Source organism: Lethenteron reissneri, chromosome 11 (assembly GCF_015708825.2).
Source record: "Lethenteron reissneri isolate LAM-NWPU_2019-01 chromosome 11, ASM1570882v1, whole genome shotgun sequence".
Classification (NCBI taxonomy): Eukaryota; Metazoa; Chordata; class Hyperoartia; order Petromyzontiformes; family Petromyzontidae; genus Lethenteron; species Lethenteron reissneri.
This window is the reverse complement of record NC_083789.1, coordinates 10,962,727-10,980,358: the sequence shown is the minus strand read 5'-3', so window position 1 is coordinate 10,980,358 and position 17,632 is coordinate 10,962,727. Positions and strand designations below refer to the sequence as shown.

Genomic DNA, 17,632 nt, shown 5'->3' with positions numbered 1-17,632 from the left:
ACCGATGACCGACGCAGGGCGTGGAAAGGCGTTCATCCAGCAGTGGATTGACACATCATTTACGAGATGCACAGACAAAATGAAGATTACAACACTGGTCTCTGCGCGTAACTGATGGGCAACACGTGACAGACCTACCACCACAAGTTGCGTAACTTACTCCGAAGCGCGCGCGCCTCCCTGTGAAATGGACCCAATTGACACGATAGGCCGCTGACGTTAAGGGAACGGGACATTAACAAAAGGCGTCTCTAACTCGGGGCATCCTTCACAACTCCAAGTTGATGCTCGTACGCAATACACTTATTTTATTCACGGTTTGTTTGAGCACGGGACCGAGGGCCCAAAAACCCCAAACAGCGCTATTAAATCTTGATTTGAAGCTTTCGTGACTGCAGGAATCCATACTCTTTGGTTCTTTCGGTAAAGTCACGTAGGTAGAAAAATAATAGATCACGAAGTTTCGATCGCAACACAAGCAATCGTCATCAGGTGGGACAACTACAGCGCTATTAAACTTGCAACAGGTAAGAGTTTAAACTTTTCTTAAATTTGAGCAAGGTTACAAGAACTAAAGAACAACGGGCGGTTGAGCGAAGTAAGAAACAGAAAATGCACGCGGGATGGTGGATGAACATGGTACGGACAAGACGAAATATTCCGGTAGATCCGCGTCGTCGACATGGGAGGAATCGATGAGCTACCAGCGTGTGACTCGGTAAACATTCGCGAACCTCCATCGATTGACGAGCTAAAAGTTGGTGCCGCGTGTTTTCCAAAAAATCACTACCACGAAGTCGGCAGAAGCGACTGCACCGCCGCATGTGCGCCGCGACCGAAGGCCCTCGCGTTCGGGACCCGCTCTGCCCCCTCCACGTCAATCATCGCACGCCGATGCGCACGGCCCACTTATCAGATTTACAAGCGAGTGAGGAAGATTGGCTGACGTGAAAAAAGCCCGCGGTCCAGGTCGTCTGTCACCGCGGGGGTGGCCGTGCCCCCGACCTTGCTGTCTGCATCTCCGCCGGGCAAGGCCGGGCGAGGGAAGCCAGGGTGACGGGGACTGCTCCCGGGCACGCTCAAGAATTTTTACTTATACTGGAGGAATCCCTCTTCTTGGTTCTTTCGGGTAAAGTCACGTAGAATGGAAAATATAAAACAATAAAAATAAAGCAATAAAATAATTCTCACGTATTTTATTGTTTTATTTTTATTATTTCCATTCTAATTCTCACGACGTTTTTTATTGTTTTATTTTTTATTATTTCCATTCTACGTGACTTTACCGAAAGAACCAAGAAGATGAATCCCTGCAGTCACGAAAGCTTTAAATCGAAACTGGAGGAATCCGTTGAGCTATAAAGCTTTTTCCCCCACAGATGTTCAAGTAGGGGCAGGTCAGAAAGTCACAACAATTTTTCGTAAATGTTTATTTTAAAATGTGTGCACATGCATTGTATTGTATTACTTTTTGGATCATGAGTTGGTGTTTTTGAACAAATTTTAATAAAAGCATGCTAGTAAACCGACGTGATTTAGAAACATGCGTCAAACACTACTGGCCAAAAAAGGCCTCCACATTCCCTGGCAATGTATGTATGACTTTTTTCTACATGAAATTAATTTGATGCAAATAGTATAGTTAAGCATTCCCCATTGACTGATTATTAGATGCATACTTTCATTTAATATACAAAAATGAGAATATGCTTAAGTAACCGAATAAGCGAACAATTATATACCTTACTTTGGTAATTTTGTACGTCTCATTTCACTTAAAATATAAAATGCAATTATGTCAACATTTAATTGAAAATGCATTACTTTGAGAAGAAGTCTTTATTTAAACTTTTCATTTAAACTACGATCTGAGCAGAAATGTTGCGTTTTAGACGTTTTTGTAAGAGTAAACAATAAAAAAGTATGAACTTAGAACATTAAGGGAATATTAAAGTTTCAATCTAAATTAAATGTAATTCTCTCGACAAATGTGTCTATATTTACGATATTGCTTTGTTGTATTAGTTTTCCACAACACAATACCATTTTAGTATATATTTCTCTTTTCGTAAATACTAATAAACACAAATGTAAAAGTGAGACGCTTATTTTTTCGAAATACAAAACATTCACGTTCATTTTAACAATTGCTTGATTCCTTTACTCACTTAAAATTATGATACAAATGTACAACACATGTAATGTATACACGTATGTATAAACACGACGGCTGTGTAATTATACAAACATTGCGCTTTATTTTAACATGTAACTTACCATAACACATCTGCATGTTCAATTTATTAAAGCAACGCGGCTTAGAGAGACACATCCATTACATTTAAACCATTGCCGAAGCAACATTTCCGGAGCAATGTTCACAACAGATCCGAAATCCTTATTTGAACAACTAACTTTACTACGTGGTGGTGCTTCTCAGCACGCGGTATCTAAACTCAACTGCACGTACACACACACACACATGGCCTGAACACTTTCTGGACTGACCAGTTTTAACGTCGACAAACCCTGTCTCCTGCCCAGGAACCAAAAACAGCCTTTTAATGTAGAGATTAAGGAAACAAATCCGATTGGACATGTTCTTCCCGAGGCGCTTAAAGCAAACGCTAATTCGGCAACGGTATGCGCAGAGCAGGGTTATCTAAACACGTGCTGCTGCGGCGGGAGGGGGGGGGGCTATTCCAACATTTATCGAAAGCAAACGTTACCGATATAACCTAAGCCCCTCAAGGCCCCTCGATTTAGTTATTGCCTCTTCTTTTCATCAGCTTTAATTAAGACCCGCAGGTTAGTGACGCTAACTATAAAAGCCCTGCTCATTAATTTAATTCCTTCATGGTAATCTTGGGTGTTAAAGCTCACATTAATATTGCAAGGCAATTCAACAAAGACAATAGCTCGGGGATATGTCAAATAATTTCAAATGAGGCCCCGTACAATATTCCAGCACGGCTCCGGGGATTACAGTGCGCAAACGAACACCTCGTAAATATTAAATTCGACCTTGAAATTGGACCCGGTGCCATCATAAAAGATTGTATTTCGCTGGCGTCGTTTTATTTCCCGTCACTTCGCCCCGTGACGTGAAATTAGCGCACCGTTTCGAGCGAAGGCCGACTCGACAAGACACATACGCCATTTCAGCCCACACGACTCGCAAACACTGGCCTCGCACCAACGGCGTTACATATTTGGTCGGGTACGTCGCAGCGCTCCGCTCTCCGCTCATTGAGTACGCAGCTCAACTTGCGTTTGGAATATACACGTTTGGTTATAAAGTGATCAGCTGAGTTGAGATGAGTGGAGAGACGGAGGCTCAGCGCTACCCTCTGCTGGAAGATATCGGTAACGACTCGTCGGCCGTGTTTTCTCCACACTGGAATTAAATGTTCACATTTTCAAACAAATATATAAAAAAAAATCACAGAATAAATGTTAACCCATGTTTTTTTTTATAAATTAAATCTCGTACATTAACGCTAGAGGAATAAAACGTCAACATTAGCTGTTATTGGTTTGCCAACTTGCAATGCACGGGACGTACTCTCTAGTAAATTGAGCATCACTTATTAACTTTGTTGAACTGTTGTAATTGCACTTTCTAATTTGAAAACAAATCCCCCACACACGAATGATAAACGTCAAAGGGATACATTAACCAGTCGGTAGGCCCTCCTTGTGCCGCACAATGGCCACTGTGTGCACGCACTGAAAGACGTTCTTACTTATCACAATCGTCCACCTGCGCGCGCGGCTTACTGCAAGACCTGAGCTTGGAAGCCAAAGGGAAGCAAAGAAGATTATAATCTTCACCTGAAATTCCTTACGTCCAGGGTATTGTATTTCACCAATGCTCACGGCTCACAGTTACTGTATATGTGCCTTCTGCCTTTGATCTGGCGTCTTTGGCTTGGGCTGGGGCACACAGCGTGCCAAGCCGCCTTCAGCAGCTCCCCTCCTCTCTCGGAGCCTGATTAGCTGAGACAGACGTGTTTTATCCAGCTGTTCAGAAATTAGCCCTGGCCCAAATGACCGATTCTCCCACACATTCTCCATCTCCACTTTTGCCGCCAATTCGCTATCGGCCAAACTGCTCAATGGTTCTCTAAAAAGACATACAGTTGCACATCAGACGGTTATTAAGTTTACAGAATTTTTTTTTTTATTCCATTTACACAATGTCCATAACTGCCTATTGTTATTACGCAGTAAATTTACTTTCCTTTCTTACAGCTTTTGTCCATCTGACGAAACGGGAAAACTCTAAGGAAGCTCCAATTTGCAGCTTTCAATCTAACAAACTCCTTAGAGTGTTTCTGGTGAGCAGGAGCAGGTTTGGAGGCCTCAGCACTGCTGATATTTATTCTCCATTTACATTCTGTCATCACCTACCCCTCTCCCCTCGCCAGTTCCCCACCACCCTGAACACGAGAGTTCTATTTCCTGTACAAATGCAGATGTGTCTTTTCCTCAAAGCACCATCAGCCAAACCCCCGAGCCAAGAGCTACTCCAGTTTGATGATGTTGAGAGTTATTCTTCAACGAATCATTTAAATCCATTTGTATATTTTTTCCTCCAATTTTTTTTACGATATTAAAATGCTTTAGTGACCTAAAATCAGAAATTGGTTGATTTTCTTTTAAAAAAATATGCTATAAAATTTTCTATTTGTTTTGGTTTACAAAAAAACATAAAAGAGAACAATTATTGGAAAGAACAGCTTAAATTATGCATTTTGAAGAATGCATTGCAAGTTTGTTGCACCACAAAATGGAACATGTAAGATTTATTACTGCACTGCCATGTATAAATAATTGCTCAGAAAACAGACTTCCCCAGGACACATTGGCTAATACATTTCACAACCAATGTTATAGTCAGGAGACGGCTAAAGCATAGTTGAGGACAATGATTGGGCAAGCTGGGCATTCATTCATCATTTGAAAGGGAGAAAAAAGGTGGTTGAAGGTGAAGAACGGCAAGAGGTAACTGCCCTGAAGCACAACGGAGGGCAGCGCTCTACTGTGAACTTGATACGGCTGCAGGCTCGAGCGTAACAATGTCATCGGGGAAACGGTCCTTCAGCAAGATGCCTCTGTCACGATGGCAGTCGAGCTCTGCAATGAAGCCGTACCAGTAGATCACGAGCCCCGGGCCAAACCTGGGGGGGAAAGGGGCGCACATACGAACGCGTACGCACATCAACAAAGCAACACGCGTAATTACAGTGAAAGAATGGGGCTCTGGGTCCGCTGATGTAGTTTTTGTTTAGTTTAGCTATTTTGTTCTGGAAGCAGCTACACTGTATCCCATTGTAAATGGAACACAAAGGATGACTGAGTGGGTTTGGATCCTGAAGACAGGTCACAGACACAGAGGAATGTCTGGACCTATGCATTTTTGAAAAACAATAAATTCCAAAACAACCAAACAGTGGTGTAAGGTGAAAGTTCAGGCCTGCAAGTGTCCCTGAGGAGATGGTGAAAAGCCAGTCATGACAAGAGTGTGGGATGCACCTCTTGCTGATGGACAGCAGGTACCTTTAAGCTGCTCACCCACATTGCGTGCTATTGTGTTTTATGTGTGCAGGCTCAATACTACCTACACCACCACTCTCACCACCCTGCTGTGAAATTTCAGAGGTTTTATTAGGCTTTTACAATCTATTCTTTATTTGAAAAAATATTATATAGTATATAACAGGCATACAAGAATGATACCATATAAAAGGATAAAGGATATTTTATGCCCACATTTCTTCAGGACTGACAGGCCAAAGACTTCCAGGGAGCAGTTGTATCTTGGATCAGTCTAAGCGGGGGTATGCTTGGAAAGAACCACTCCTACCCACCGATTGCAATAATTCATCAGAGGACCTATATGAAGTTTACACAGCTGCCTTACCACCAGAAGTTGCAACACTTGATATTTCACATGTGCACCTTACTCGTAAAAGTGGTACAGCACCCAAAGCTTCCGAAGCAGGCAGCAATGATTGCAAGTTTCACCCCCACCCCCCTCAGTGCTCAGGAAGTGGTCCCTCTGGCATGAGGTGGTAGCCAGGAAACGGTTGTCAAGAGGGCTGAGTTCATAAAGAAGTCAAAGCTATGCATCAGGGGGCTCCTGGCAGGGCCTGATTCTCAGGAGGTGACAACACACATGCACAGTCAGGACACACATACTATCCAGCCACATACTGTTATGGCAGTGACCCTGAAGGCAAACATTCCCAACAGTGTGCAGTATATGAATTATTGGTTCATCTTTTAAGCAGTTGGCAGTTTGAAAGACATTACCTGGAGTTTCCAATCCTGCTTTTTCCTCTTTAAAAATACATTTTAAATGTATACTTATGGACCTCCTTAAAATATTGTATATTTATTTCAGTGTTCAAATCCACCTAGCACAGCAGGATAAACTGCGGCACTCAGTATGTCGAGGTATTAGGTAGAGTTTGAAGTGTTTAAACACTGCAAATGACGTGTCAACATCCAGCACCCATTCATTTACAACTTCCACGCCTTCTGCACAAACATGCCTGGAGCATGTTCTTAAAGAGCCGCAAATAAGGATAACACTTGGCACCCATTTGCAAAATCCTAGCACCGTGCCAAATGACAATACCCAATCAAGAGAAGGAGCAAGCTATGGCCCGAGGAGTCAACGGTTGCTATCAAGTGCTCCAACACTTGCATCGTCCCAATACTTTTTAGCGGTGAGCCAAGGAGTGATAAAACGTGGCAGCGCAAACCACCATGTGGCATTTGTGTTGAAGGCTTAGGCCTGGATTAAAGCGGCTTAATGGGAAACCTGAGCCGCCATGGCCAGGGCCTTGTAATGCAGGGCTGCCCCAGTGGATGACCACATGTCGCTGGAGTTAAACGGGGCATAATCGTGATGTGCACACAGGAAACGTGGCTTGGATTAATTCCACTGGGCCCTGACCAGGGGTTGCTGCTCTTTAACCGACAAGCCAAACAGCTGCTCCGTATTACTGAGGATTTGCTGGGAAATGCCAATGATGACCAAAAGTCCCTCTCCACCGGTTTTGAAAGCAAAGTGATAGCCAACTTATCTCCCTTTGATAAAAAAAGCCATTAGCTGCGCAGCTGCATTCAACTGCCAACGCTTTCCTTTTAAGCTAGTACATTCCATTTAACACATGTATGTTTTGTATACATTGAAATCGTTTCTGAGGGTGATAATTGGCTCAATTGTCAATTGAATAGTTATTTCCCACCGCAAATATACCAAGGTGTCCTATTTGAAACTGTTAATTGTATTACATGGTGTATGTATAGAAACTGTTTTATACTAGAATTACCAATACATTATTTCCACGATGTTATTTGCATTAAATTTAAACTAATATTATAACCAGAAGTGCTATACACAGGTCCACACCCAATCTGCACCTTTTGATTAGCATTCCAAATATATGCTGTATATATACCGTGTTTCTAAACCTACCCCTCCACCTACGATCCCTAACATGGTCTACATTTAGTCACCAACATGAACACTGACATCCAAATGATTCTGTGATGGATTGCACTTCCACCGCATTGAAGCACAAAATGGATTGCCATCAGTTGCATACAACGCAATGTGTAAATGGAATAAGAATGTAGTATCAACAATCACTGTTCACAACAGTTGAACGGCCAATGACGTATGTGAAATTTGCAACAAAATATGACTTTCTGCATACGGATTAACACAACACTGCAATTTTAAATGTATACAAAAATATAAAAATGTTTCACACTGAGATGAAGAAAATCAATGTGACAAATAAATATTTGTGAAATATAAAATGAAAAAATAAAATTGCAATGTAACATCGGAGTACAAAAAGGTAAAACTTAGAGCTAAATATAAACATCATGTAGAACGACATTGTCTGGACACAATAAAACATACCCAAAAGCTATTATACTAATTAAAATACCCTTTCTCATATGATGCACCAAATTGCCCTTTTTATAGATTAAATTTCATAATCCTTTTTGAACTTGACTTCGGAATGACCCCATCATTCTTGGCTTGTCATGCAACTACCTGAACTTTTCTACAGGATCTAATTATAAATCAGACGGGGGGGGGAACTTCTTTGCCCTTAATTTCTCAAGTGTGCCCCTGATCCACAGGCTTTGTGCCACTAGCCTGTGCACACTAAGCCATGGCTTTCACATAATGCCACCATCTGTGGTTTCATTAAAGTGACAAATCCCTATCAACACGTGTAAAAGTTATTTTCCGAATTATCTGCAGGTTCAACCTGGGGAATAAGGATACTGTTTCAGCCAAGCTGAACCCATGCTCTTCTATTTAATGCAGATACACGCAATATTGATTTTCCAAAGTATGTGGGTTTTAGAGCACCGACCACAATTTCACTCAAATACATTGGTGGGCCGTGGCTTGTGACATTAATAAGCCTCGCGAAAATGTTTAAGAAATTATATATCAACATTATTTTGCAAAATACCAGGCTGTCCGTTGTTGGTTTAATCGTTGCACATAAATCTAAAGGCGATACACCCCACGCTGTAAAATACACACAACTTTGGAAAAAAATACATTAGTGGATGAAACCAAAACTGCCACTCTCGACAAAGCCTGAGAAGAAGCCCATGTTCATAAAAGGAGTTTATTTTACGGGCATAAATCCGTACACCACATCATAAATCAAGGCAGTGTAATTTACTTTAGAGAAATGTCCCGCCTTGTGACAGGCATTCCATTCAAGGCTAAATGTTTATTAAACAAATTCAGATGTGGCCTTGTGGGTGTTTGAATTCCTGCACGGTCTTACCAGATTACCCGGCCAAGACACTGTCCTTTGGTCTGAGGCACAGCATGATAGATGCTTCCATGGGTTGGAGGTCAAAGTTGAATTGCAGGGCAGGTTAAATGCATGCGAGCGAACTAAGCAACCATGGTGTAGGCGAGCAGCAAGGGATGGCGCCACGGTTGCACGTGCTGCAGTTCAGCTCGCCTTTGCAATTTCTCTAAGTTAATTCAGGTCTTCCGACATATTGTATGGTTGTGACAACCTTAAATGTACATAATCAAAGTAAATTGCTTAATTTACCAATCTGCCAATTACGGAAATGTGATATTTAATAAAGGAAAATGGAATCTGTAAGAATACCTTCCCATTCCTCGTCACAAGTCACACACCCCTTCATTTATCTTGCAAATACCTTTATATTCTTGGACACCTTAAATTTAGAACTGCAGATAACACAACTGTATTCTATGTAATACAGACATCTTACATACACAGCTACTGCAAATGTACTAAAAAATGCAGTTCCATTGGGCAACACAAAAAACTACTTAAAATTCTGATAAAAAATATAAAAAGTGAAGTAATAACACATGGCGCTTCGCATTATTTATATATGTAACAATGATGAGTTTAGCATGGCATGGAATTGGCAACAGAAAATGAAATCCTGCTGCTATGTAATGATATCACTGTATTGAGACAGTGCCCGAGCTCTGGGAATAAGAACAATTCTTTAGAGATGAGATGAAATCAAATGCTGGTAAACTCCATTAAGGCCACGAAGCCACACAGTAAGACAGGGTTCAGGTACAGTGACTTGGTCGTGGCACATGTCCAGCACTTACCAAACACGTTTGAAAGATAAGCCATGCTGGGTGTGGGACAGAATGAACAATAGCTGCTTACGAGATTAAGCACGGACGTAAATTTATTTGGCCACCCTGAAAGGGGCCCTGTTTTGACACGGTGCAAATTCATCAACACATGAAAGAAATGTTTATGCACTACCGTTACTTATATGTGCCCCGACTCAATGGGATGAAAATCTATCATAGGGGGGGTATGCATTAGAAAGTGGAATGAGCTGCACTGGATAGCCTGGCTATGGAAAGTTTACAGTATCCCTGCTGAGAAGAACTAATATTGTGGTTTTTAGGAAGTCATGAAAGGAAGTATTCCCGGGCAATTTCTTTCATGTTTTGGGAGAGTACAGCTTAGCTCACAATCATTATAGTACTGTATTAGACCAATATGATGACCAATGCAAAGTTGGAATTTTTAAAATACAATACAAATATTTTTGCAACGTTAGCAGTCATTGCTGGTTTTCAAATAATAAGTGACTAAACACCAGCATTAAATAAGAGACAATAGCATCTGAAACAATGTGTACACGATAACCTTTTAATATTTTGAATTAAACACTTCCCTATAAAGTATTCAATCCTTATGAGGCTATTACAGAAGCATCAATTGTGTAGAATGCTTTTATAATTGTATTTTTTCAAAGTCCGTTAAGGTTACTTTAGCAGGTGTAACACTAATTATGCATGAAATCTGGCTGTTATTTTTAAACCTTATACACATTGGTGGAAGAGTTATGGTCCATTTTAACTGCAAAAAGAACACTACCTTGGGATGAAAATGTCTTATGAGGCAATTTTATAAACAATATAAGCCAACAAAAAAACAAATCAACCAATTAATCAATTGTAAATGAATAACCAGCCACATAAAAGTAAAAATTTACAATATGCGGGTAATATACATTAAACCGTCCTTAACGTCCAAGGCAAAATGAACGCCACTTTTTTTCTCCATTTTCTTTTGGGAACAGGGATTATTCAGGGTCACAAATCTGTAGCTCAGGACTGACATATGGTATGTCCATTTTTAACTACATGCCACTCAGTAATCCTGCCAGCAACAATTGGAAATGCATTTTATGGGAAAGCAAGCAGACCACAGCTGGAACCAGGACCCCAGTTGTTGGCCTCTGTCCATCCATCCCAAAATGTGATTCTGAAACCTTAAATATGTGAACTTTAGACTTTCTTGCTCTCAAGCCAAACCTTAATGGCAGCTATGCCATGGGCCACTCACAAAAGAACCAACAGGAATAGCCTCATTGGTCAGGAATTTGCTCTACACTGCTCAGCAATTTCCTGCGTTGCCACTGCGATACAGTGCTGCTGAAACACAACACTCACGGTTCTCAAACCTTAATTTATCAGCAGCCACTGTACACTAATAAAGTCAATAGATTTTCGTAAATAATGTGCACCTCTCTGCATGCATGAATACGTTTCAATTCTATTTTTACTCTTACATTTATCTGCAAGGGAGTCAAATAGCAATTGTAATTTCAATTGCACTTGAAGTGTTTTGTGGAAAATTGCATTTGCACAATGAGCGTTTAACTTCCAATTGTATTCCTTACATCTGTAAAGGAGCTACAGACACCTACCTCTGGGAGGAAAATATTTTCCATTCCTGTGCACCTGTATTTGGCCTAAACTGCAGACTTCTCCACAAATGCAAGTGTATCTACGGATTATTAGGATATAAGAACGACCAACGGGCATGGGCTCACCTGTTCCAGTAGCTCCAAAATTGGTCCTGGAGATAGGTCTGGTGGCTCGTCTCATCTCCAAAGGAGGCCTTGCTCTCAATCCAGTGGATCACTTGCCCATCAACAGCTACACGTTTCAACATAAAACATACAACAGGTGCTAGCAATTGCATGTGGACATATCGCATAATACTGGACTGTCTGAACAATGAGACCATGTGCTGAAAATTGAATATGACAAATGCAGGTCATATTTTGAGTAGGGCCACTGTTTTTTTTTCAATTGTGCACACTATTGGGTAATAATGCAACGAAGTGCAATTGAACAAAAACCTAAAGAGCACCACTTAAAATACTAATAATATGATTATAGCTCATTGTGGGTACAGTATTTCAGCCATAAAATTGGCACACAAAGGCACGCAATTAAGAAACGACGTCAACGCTATGTGCCAAACATTATATCGAAAGTCCCAACTGAAGGGTTATATGATTGCCAGATTGCCAGCATGCACGTAGATTTTTGTGGAGGTCCAAAACTGATCTGCACTTGTTTGTCACGTGTGTGTCACGTGTGTCAGCATCAGGAGATGTGTGGTGCCATATCAATTATTGCATGTATGTTTTTTTGTAAATGTAGCCAACTACGAGCAGACATGATATCGAGTGTTCATTATGTTATTGTGCATGTTGCCGAATTTCGTGTGTTAGAATGTATAACACACGTGGCACGCTGGTGCTGTTTTGGTGAGCAAATACTGATAAAGTACACACATGTATTTAAAAGCTGGTGTCTGTATGTATGCAACTGCCAGCTATTGTGTTATTGTAAGAATATATATAACGCTTAGTGAGAGTTACACATTATTCATAGTTTCACTCATATTAAAAAATGAAAGCTTTTTGCGGGTAGTCTAATTTCACCCACAAAATAATACGGAGGTGTTGACTGAACACAATTTAGTGGTAGGCTATGGGAATGGCAGTTACAGTGTTTACACCGACATGTGATGTCTCAACACATTTGCAGCAAGTGGGAGTAATTATATTGTATATATTAAGTACAGAAATTAAGCAATATAATTGCAAGTGATGATTACAAAAGCAAGGTACTCGTTTGCCAACTTACACTATGAAATATAAGCACCTGCTCTTCCTGCTTACAGAGTTTATTGAATGCTTCGTGTTATTTTACAGCAGCAATTTGAAGCAATACTTCAAAATTTATGTAAATATTCAAATTTCAATGAATGTGGTAATGATCGTGAAAAGTCTTAACCACAGAGAGCTGATATTTTCATTTGTCATGCATATTGTTTTCCCTGGCCTTTCCAAACAATCAGTGCACTCGCGTCTGACAATAAAGTTCAGGGGTTATGAGAAGTTAAATGTACACACATGGCAGAGCTGGAAACGATCCAGAATTCAGTGCCTCTCTCCACCTTCGCTTTGGATTGAAGGGCATATAGGAGCAATTTTACATTTTCACATGGATAATCAAACGTGCCCATTCAATTGATGGACAATGCCAGCTAATCTCTAACATATGCTCTGGTTTATGGCCATCCCCAAAAGCACAGAATGGCCATTTCCTCTCATGAATGTGCTTGATACACAACAAAATATTATTTTTTTACTGCTTCCAAATGTGTGCCGACTATAGCTGAAATGACAAAACAATTTGTTGCATTCGATTACTTCATTATTGAAAAATACATTTATGCAAGAAAAAGGCAGAATAATAGAATAACAATGAATTAAAACTCACAGATTGGAACCTCCAAAATGATGTCTGGAGTTTTGTCATAACCTTTGGTACGCAAATCGTCCTCATCTGCGCAACATTAGCAGTGGGGGTAAACAGGAGACCCTGCTTAATGGCAAACCATCTTACCGACGTCAACCACACCTAATAACCCGAGCCCGCAAAGGACCGGCGTAGATTTCTCACCATTAGCCTGCACAACATTGCTGCTAAAGTATCGGCTGTCAGAATATCCAGCCCCTTAAAACCGAAACCACATGGTATGAACACAAGTACACTCAAGCAACGGGAGAAGACTGTTCCACTATGTGTTGAATGTTTGGAAAGTTTTCAAGGCATTTTTAATAGTCTTAATTTTCAGAGGCATGTTACCGCGAGACAAAATTAATGCTGTCAGACCTCAGAGCTCAAAATAGGACTTTTTTGACAAAGTACAATAAGTACAATAAAGTAACTCATAAATAGGATAAAAATACATATAATTTCATATTTAAATCAAAGCTTAAAAATAAAACAAACCAAATAGCCAAATAACCAGCAAAGTGCCATATAATAGTCAGTGTTAAGTGGCTTTTGCTTACCCTGAAATGCAAGTCTGCGCTCCCCGAGTTTTTCTCGGAGCAGGATCTCGTGCTCATAGCCAACCGAGCTGCGTGCATCTCATAAAGGGTTACCACTTCACCTTTGTGGGCATACACGATAGCAAATCAAAGCACCACAGGGTAAAACACCATCATTGAAAAAGCAGTCGATACATGGAACAGAATATTTTAAAATATAACATGCAATTATTGTTACCGTTTAACATTTTGAAGCTAAGAAAGGTTATACCTGAAAAAGACTAACACTTATTTTGTGTTTCATTTTGTTCATTTTGCAATTGTAGCATAACTTCATCGGCAAAATAATTTAATATGACTGTTCTCTTGAGAATATTTGAGTGAATTAAATACAGCACAAGTCTGGGTAGAGATAATTATATAAAAAATGGTATGAATGTATACTTGCTGATAAAGACTATTTGGAATGACTATGAAAAAATCTAAACCATATGTCTCGTATGTTAGCTGCATTTGATTAAGGAAGAAGAAAAAACTAAAGACACATGTACAGTACATGGTCCAGTTTCTGTGGACTTCAGAAAACACTTTCAATTTTTTTCAACGTACACAGGATAATAAAACAAAAAAGGGGTATTTTCTTTGCCGTACAAGTTATTTTAGTTAATGGAATACACGTGAAGAACTTGCTTGATTGCCGGGAGGCATTTTTGAATGTTTGAACTTTTGGCCGTCTCCCTTGAAAGCTGCCCTTTCAATCCCACAGATTACCGTGAAACTGATCTCATAATTAGTGACCTCAGCATGGGCACCGTCATTACCGTGCAACCTGAGCTGCCTCCCGCTCCCAGCATAATTAACTTGCGCCCACCAACGGCTGTAAACATTTCCCCTCCGGGCCCCTAGCGGGCAAACGGGCAGGGCAGGGCGTGACACACGAATGGACATAGCCAAAAGTGTGATGGGGGGTGGTTGGAGGTGGGAGGGGTATGGGGCACAGCTGGCAAAGGCATGAAGGCAACCTAGCACGTAAGTGGCCTTAAAGTGACAGTACACTTAATGACACTATTTTGTCAAGATTTATGGTGTTGACATTTTAACCTCAAAACTAAATGCCAAATTCTGCAGTCAAATTTGTAATTTCACCAGTAATTTTGGTTTTCACATTTTCAACGTTTTTTGGTGTTTGCTGTAAAAGAGGAATAATTATAACGAAGATTACTAAGAGAACAACCAATGGTATTTCCTTCCATTGCATACATCATGTGTATTGGGCCCTAAGAGGGTTAACAAAATATATACAAACTCTAATATTCCCTCCAGCTCACAACAAATTGAAAGCAACTTGTAGAGGAGAATTGTGATGATGACCTACTGAGGTTGAGTTGACGTGCAAGAACATGTATAGAACTGTGGATGAGGGAACACAAAAAAATGTACACGGCAATGGAAAAATGCTAAAAGTCGTCCGAAAAACAGTATTTCCTTTGGTCATATTGAAGAAATAGTTTTGACAAAAAGAGATGGGATAACAGAAAAGATAAAGAGGATCTCATTGCCCTCAAGCAATCCACACAGTGCAATGCCACTACATGAACACAAAGCCTGCAAAAAACAGAGAAAATGCAGAAAAAAATAGAAGTTGAAAATGATAAAAAAACACACGTGATTTGTGGTTAATGTGACAGAAGCGAGGATACTGCTTAATGCTGTCCACCAGTGGTCCATAACAGCAATCATTCAATGTACACTGCAGAAATGAAAACAACAAAAAACATTTATAAGCATCTAAACGTGAATTAGTTTCTTTTTGTATAAAATGTGTTTGTGACCAGCCCTCTATTCTGTTGCTCACTTCCCCTGTTGACGCCATGGGTTAGAAATGCCTTTGTGCAGCAATCAATGCAGTAGCTACTTTGCCCCCTGATAAGAAATGGTCCCGCCATCCATTGATGTGCCACGGCAGATTGCTTGAAGTGTGTAATGAGCCCCCCATGGGAAGGCAGATAGCTTTCAGGTTTACTCTACACCCTGACCCTAGCTCCATGATTACTCGACAAAAAAACATGCAATTCATTAATGTTTAAGGGAAAACCAGAAGCTGCAAACCAAATACCTTAATCCGGTTAATGCCCAACTAATGTAAACATGTAAACAGTCAAACGGTGGGACATTGAATAGAATGCTAATCTGGGATTGACCACTCAAAATGTGAGTAAAAGATGCCTGGGACAGCTGGTGTTCTGACCTGGTACACTTGAGCAGACAACACAGGGTCCGTGATCTGTGATGGATCTTTCAGCATTGCATTCAGGGTTGGCTTGCTGGCTGAAGAAAGGAAACCATTAAAATAATAAATGGTTATTTCTACGATTCTGGACATTTTTGACAATAAAACAGTCTAAACGGTTGATGCATTTGACTTTGACTCCCTCTGATGGCGCAGCTTGCAACTCTGCACCCTCAAAAGCAGTAGCAAAATGTTAAAACCCAAATGGGACAATTCTAACTATATATATGTAAATGCACACATAAATGTTTATATGTATGTAAATGCATTGCAAATATTTGAGCTGTGCCTATTAGTCAATATAATCATATCGCCAAATGCAAAATTGCCATAATGTCATGAGTGGAACATTAAGATTCGTAAAACACAAAACAACGTTATATTTTATACATGCTGCAATTAGTTATTCTGGTCATGCAGATGCATAAATGTCTCTGAAATCTTAGGACATTTTGCACATGAGAATAAACATTTGTGCATAAACTCTGACCTATACAGTATTATTGTTTTTCAATAACCCTGTCCCTAGTCTGTACAGCCAGGATATTCACACGTAAGCATCGCTCAAAACATGTACACTGCCTCATTCAAGCAGTATAAAAAAATACTGTGTTATTGATAAAATGTATATCCAGTGACGTTTTATTGGCAATTTGGGCTATCAATTGCATATTGATCCACATATCTCACTGAAAAAGGATAGCACGCAATGGCTATTGGCATGTTCTATGTGATGTCAAGTAATTTCACTTTTATTTGTCATGTCATCAGCATCCCTGTAAGTTATTTACAGACCTCGATAAGCTTAAACAATGGTAGTGGATTCTGATTATTTTTTTGCAAAATAACAATCTATATTATGCAAAATAGTATTTTATTCACAGAGAGAACGTGGTACCATTTTGACTCGCAAAAATGTGGCCATACAGAGTTTGACTGGAAAAGAAAAAATCTGGCAGGAAACATAAATCACTTGTATCTATGCGATAACCAATGCCTTTTTGGCCAATGACAACTATTCTATATTAAGCCGATGTTTTGATGCAAGTGCTGTAGACATTGTCCACTGTAAGGAAAAAAAGCATGTCAGAACATGTTGTAAAACCTAAAACTTCAACATAAATATCATCATCATCAGGGATGTCCAATTCAAGGCTGGATGAAAAACTCTCAAAGCTCTCACAATATCTCATGGTTTCAGGAAGTAAAACACCATCTAGCGCCAGCACATTAGCTGATTGAATCGCTCCATCTACATAGCATAATTAAACCAAATGTATGAAGAATAAAAACTGCTTCTTTCATGCTCCCATTATTTGCTATGAAGTCCTGAATTTTAGTGTTTAGGTCAATGTCTTTTCTCATTTTAGAAGGCTCTAGCATTAAGTATTTCCACCCACTTCAAGTTAAAGATTATTAAAATGTGCACCAACAAGTCATGGTGTTGATGAAATTAACCAACTACTAAACAATGTTAAAACACAGCAAAATTGAAATGGGTGCCTGATGCAAAAGTATGCAAAATGTGCAAAGGTGAGATGATGATTGTAAGCTTGGCATTGCAGTGAAGAATAAGAGGTGAACATTAGTTTGCAGCCAGTGAATGTTTGAATTTTTTTTTAAGAA

At 40.0% G+C, this 17,632-nt stretch overlaps 1 protein-coding gene across 2 annotated transcripts in view; it reads right to left on the bottom strand.

Annotated features, from left to right (window-relative positions):
• Positions 1 to 1,426: 1,426 nt before the first annotated feature.
• CDIN1 (CDAN1 interacting nuclease 1) overlaps positions 1,427 to 17,632 on the bottom strand; it is a 29,698-nt gene continuing 13,492 nt past the window's right edge. Inside the window, exons 6-11 of one of the 2 annotated variants that reach the window (XM_061550099.1) lie at positions 15,965 to 16,044; positions 15,417 to 15,466; positions 13,738 to 13,805; positions 13,160 to 13,225; positions 11,413 to 11,518; positions 1,427 to 5,183 (exon numbers count right to left, since the gene is read on the bottom strand). In XM_061550099.1, coding sequence (XP_061406083.1) covers positions 5,042 to 5,183; positions 11,413 to 11,518; positions 13,160 to 13,225; positions 13,738 to 13,805; positions 15,417 to 15,466; positions 15,965 to 16,044 — 512 coding nt within the window. In that variant the 3' untranslated portion in view covers positions 1,427 to 5,041. The remainder of the gene's footprint in view (positions 5,184 to 11,412; positions 11,519 to 13,159; positions 13,226 to 13,737; positions 13,806 to 15,416; positions 15,467 to 15,964; positions 16,045 to 17,632) is intronic. The other variant, XM_061550100.1, reaches the window with a different exon arrangement.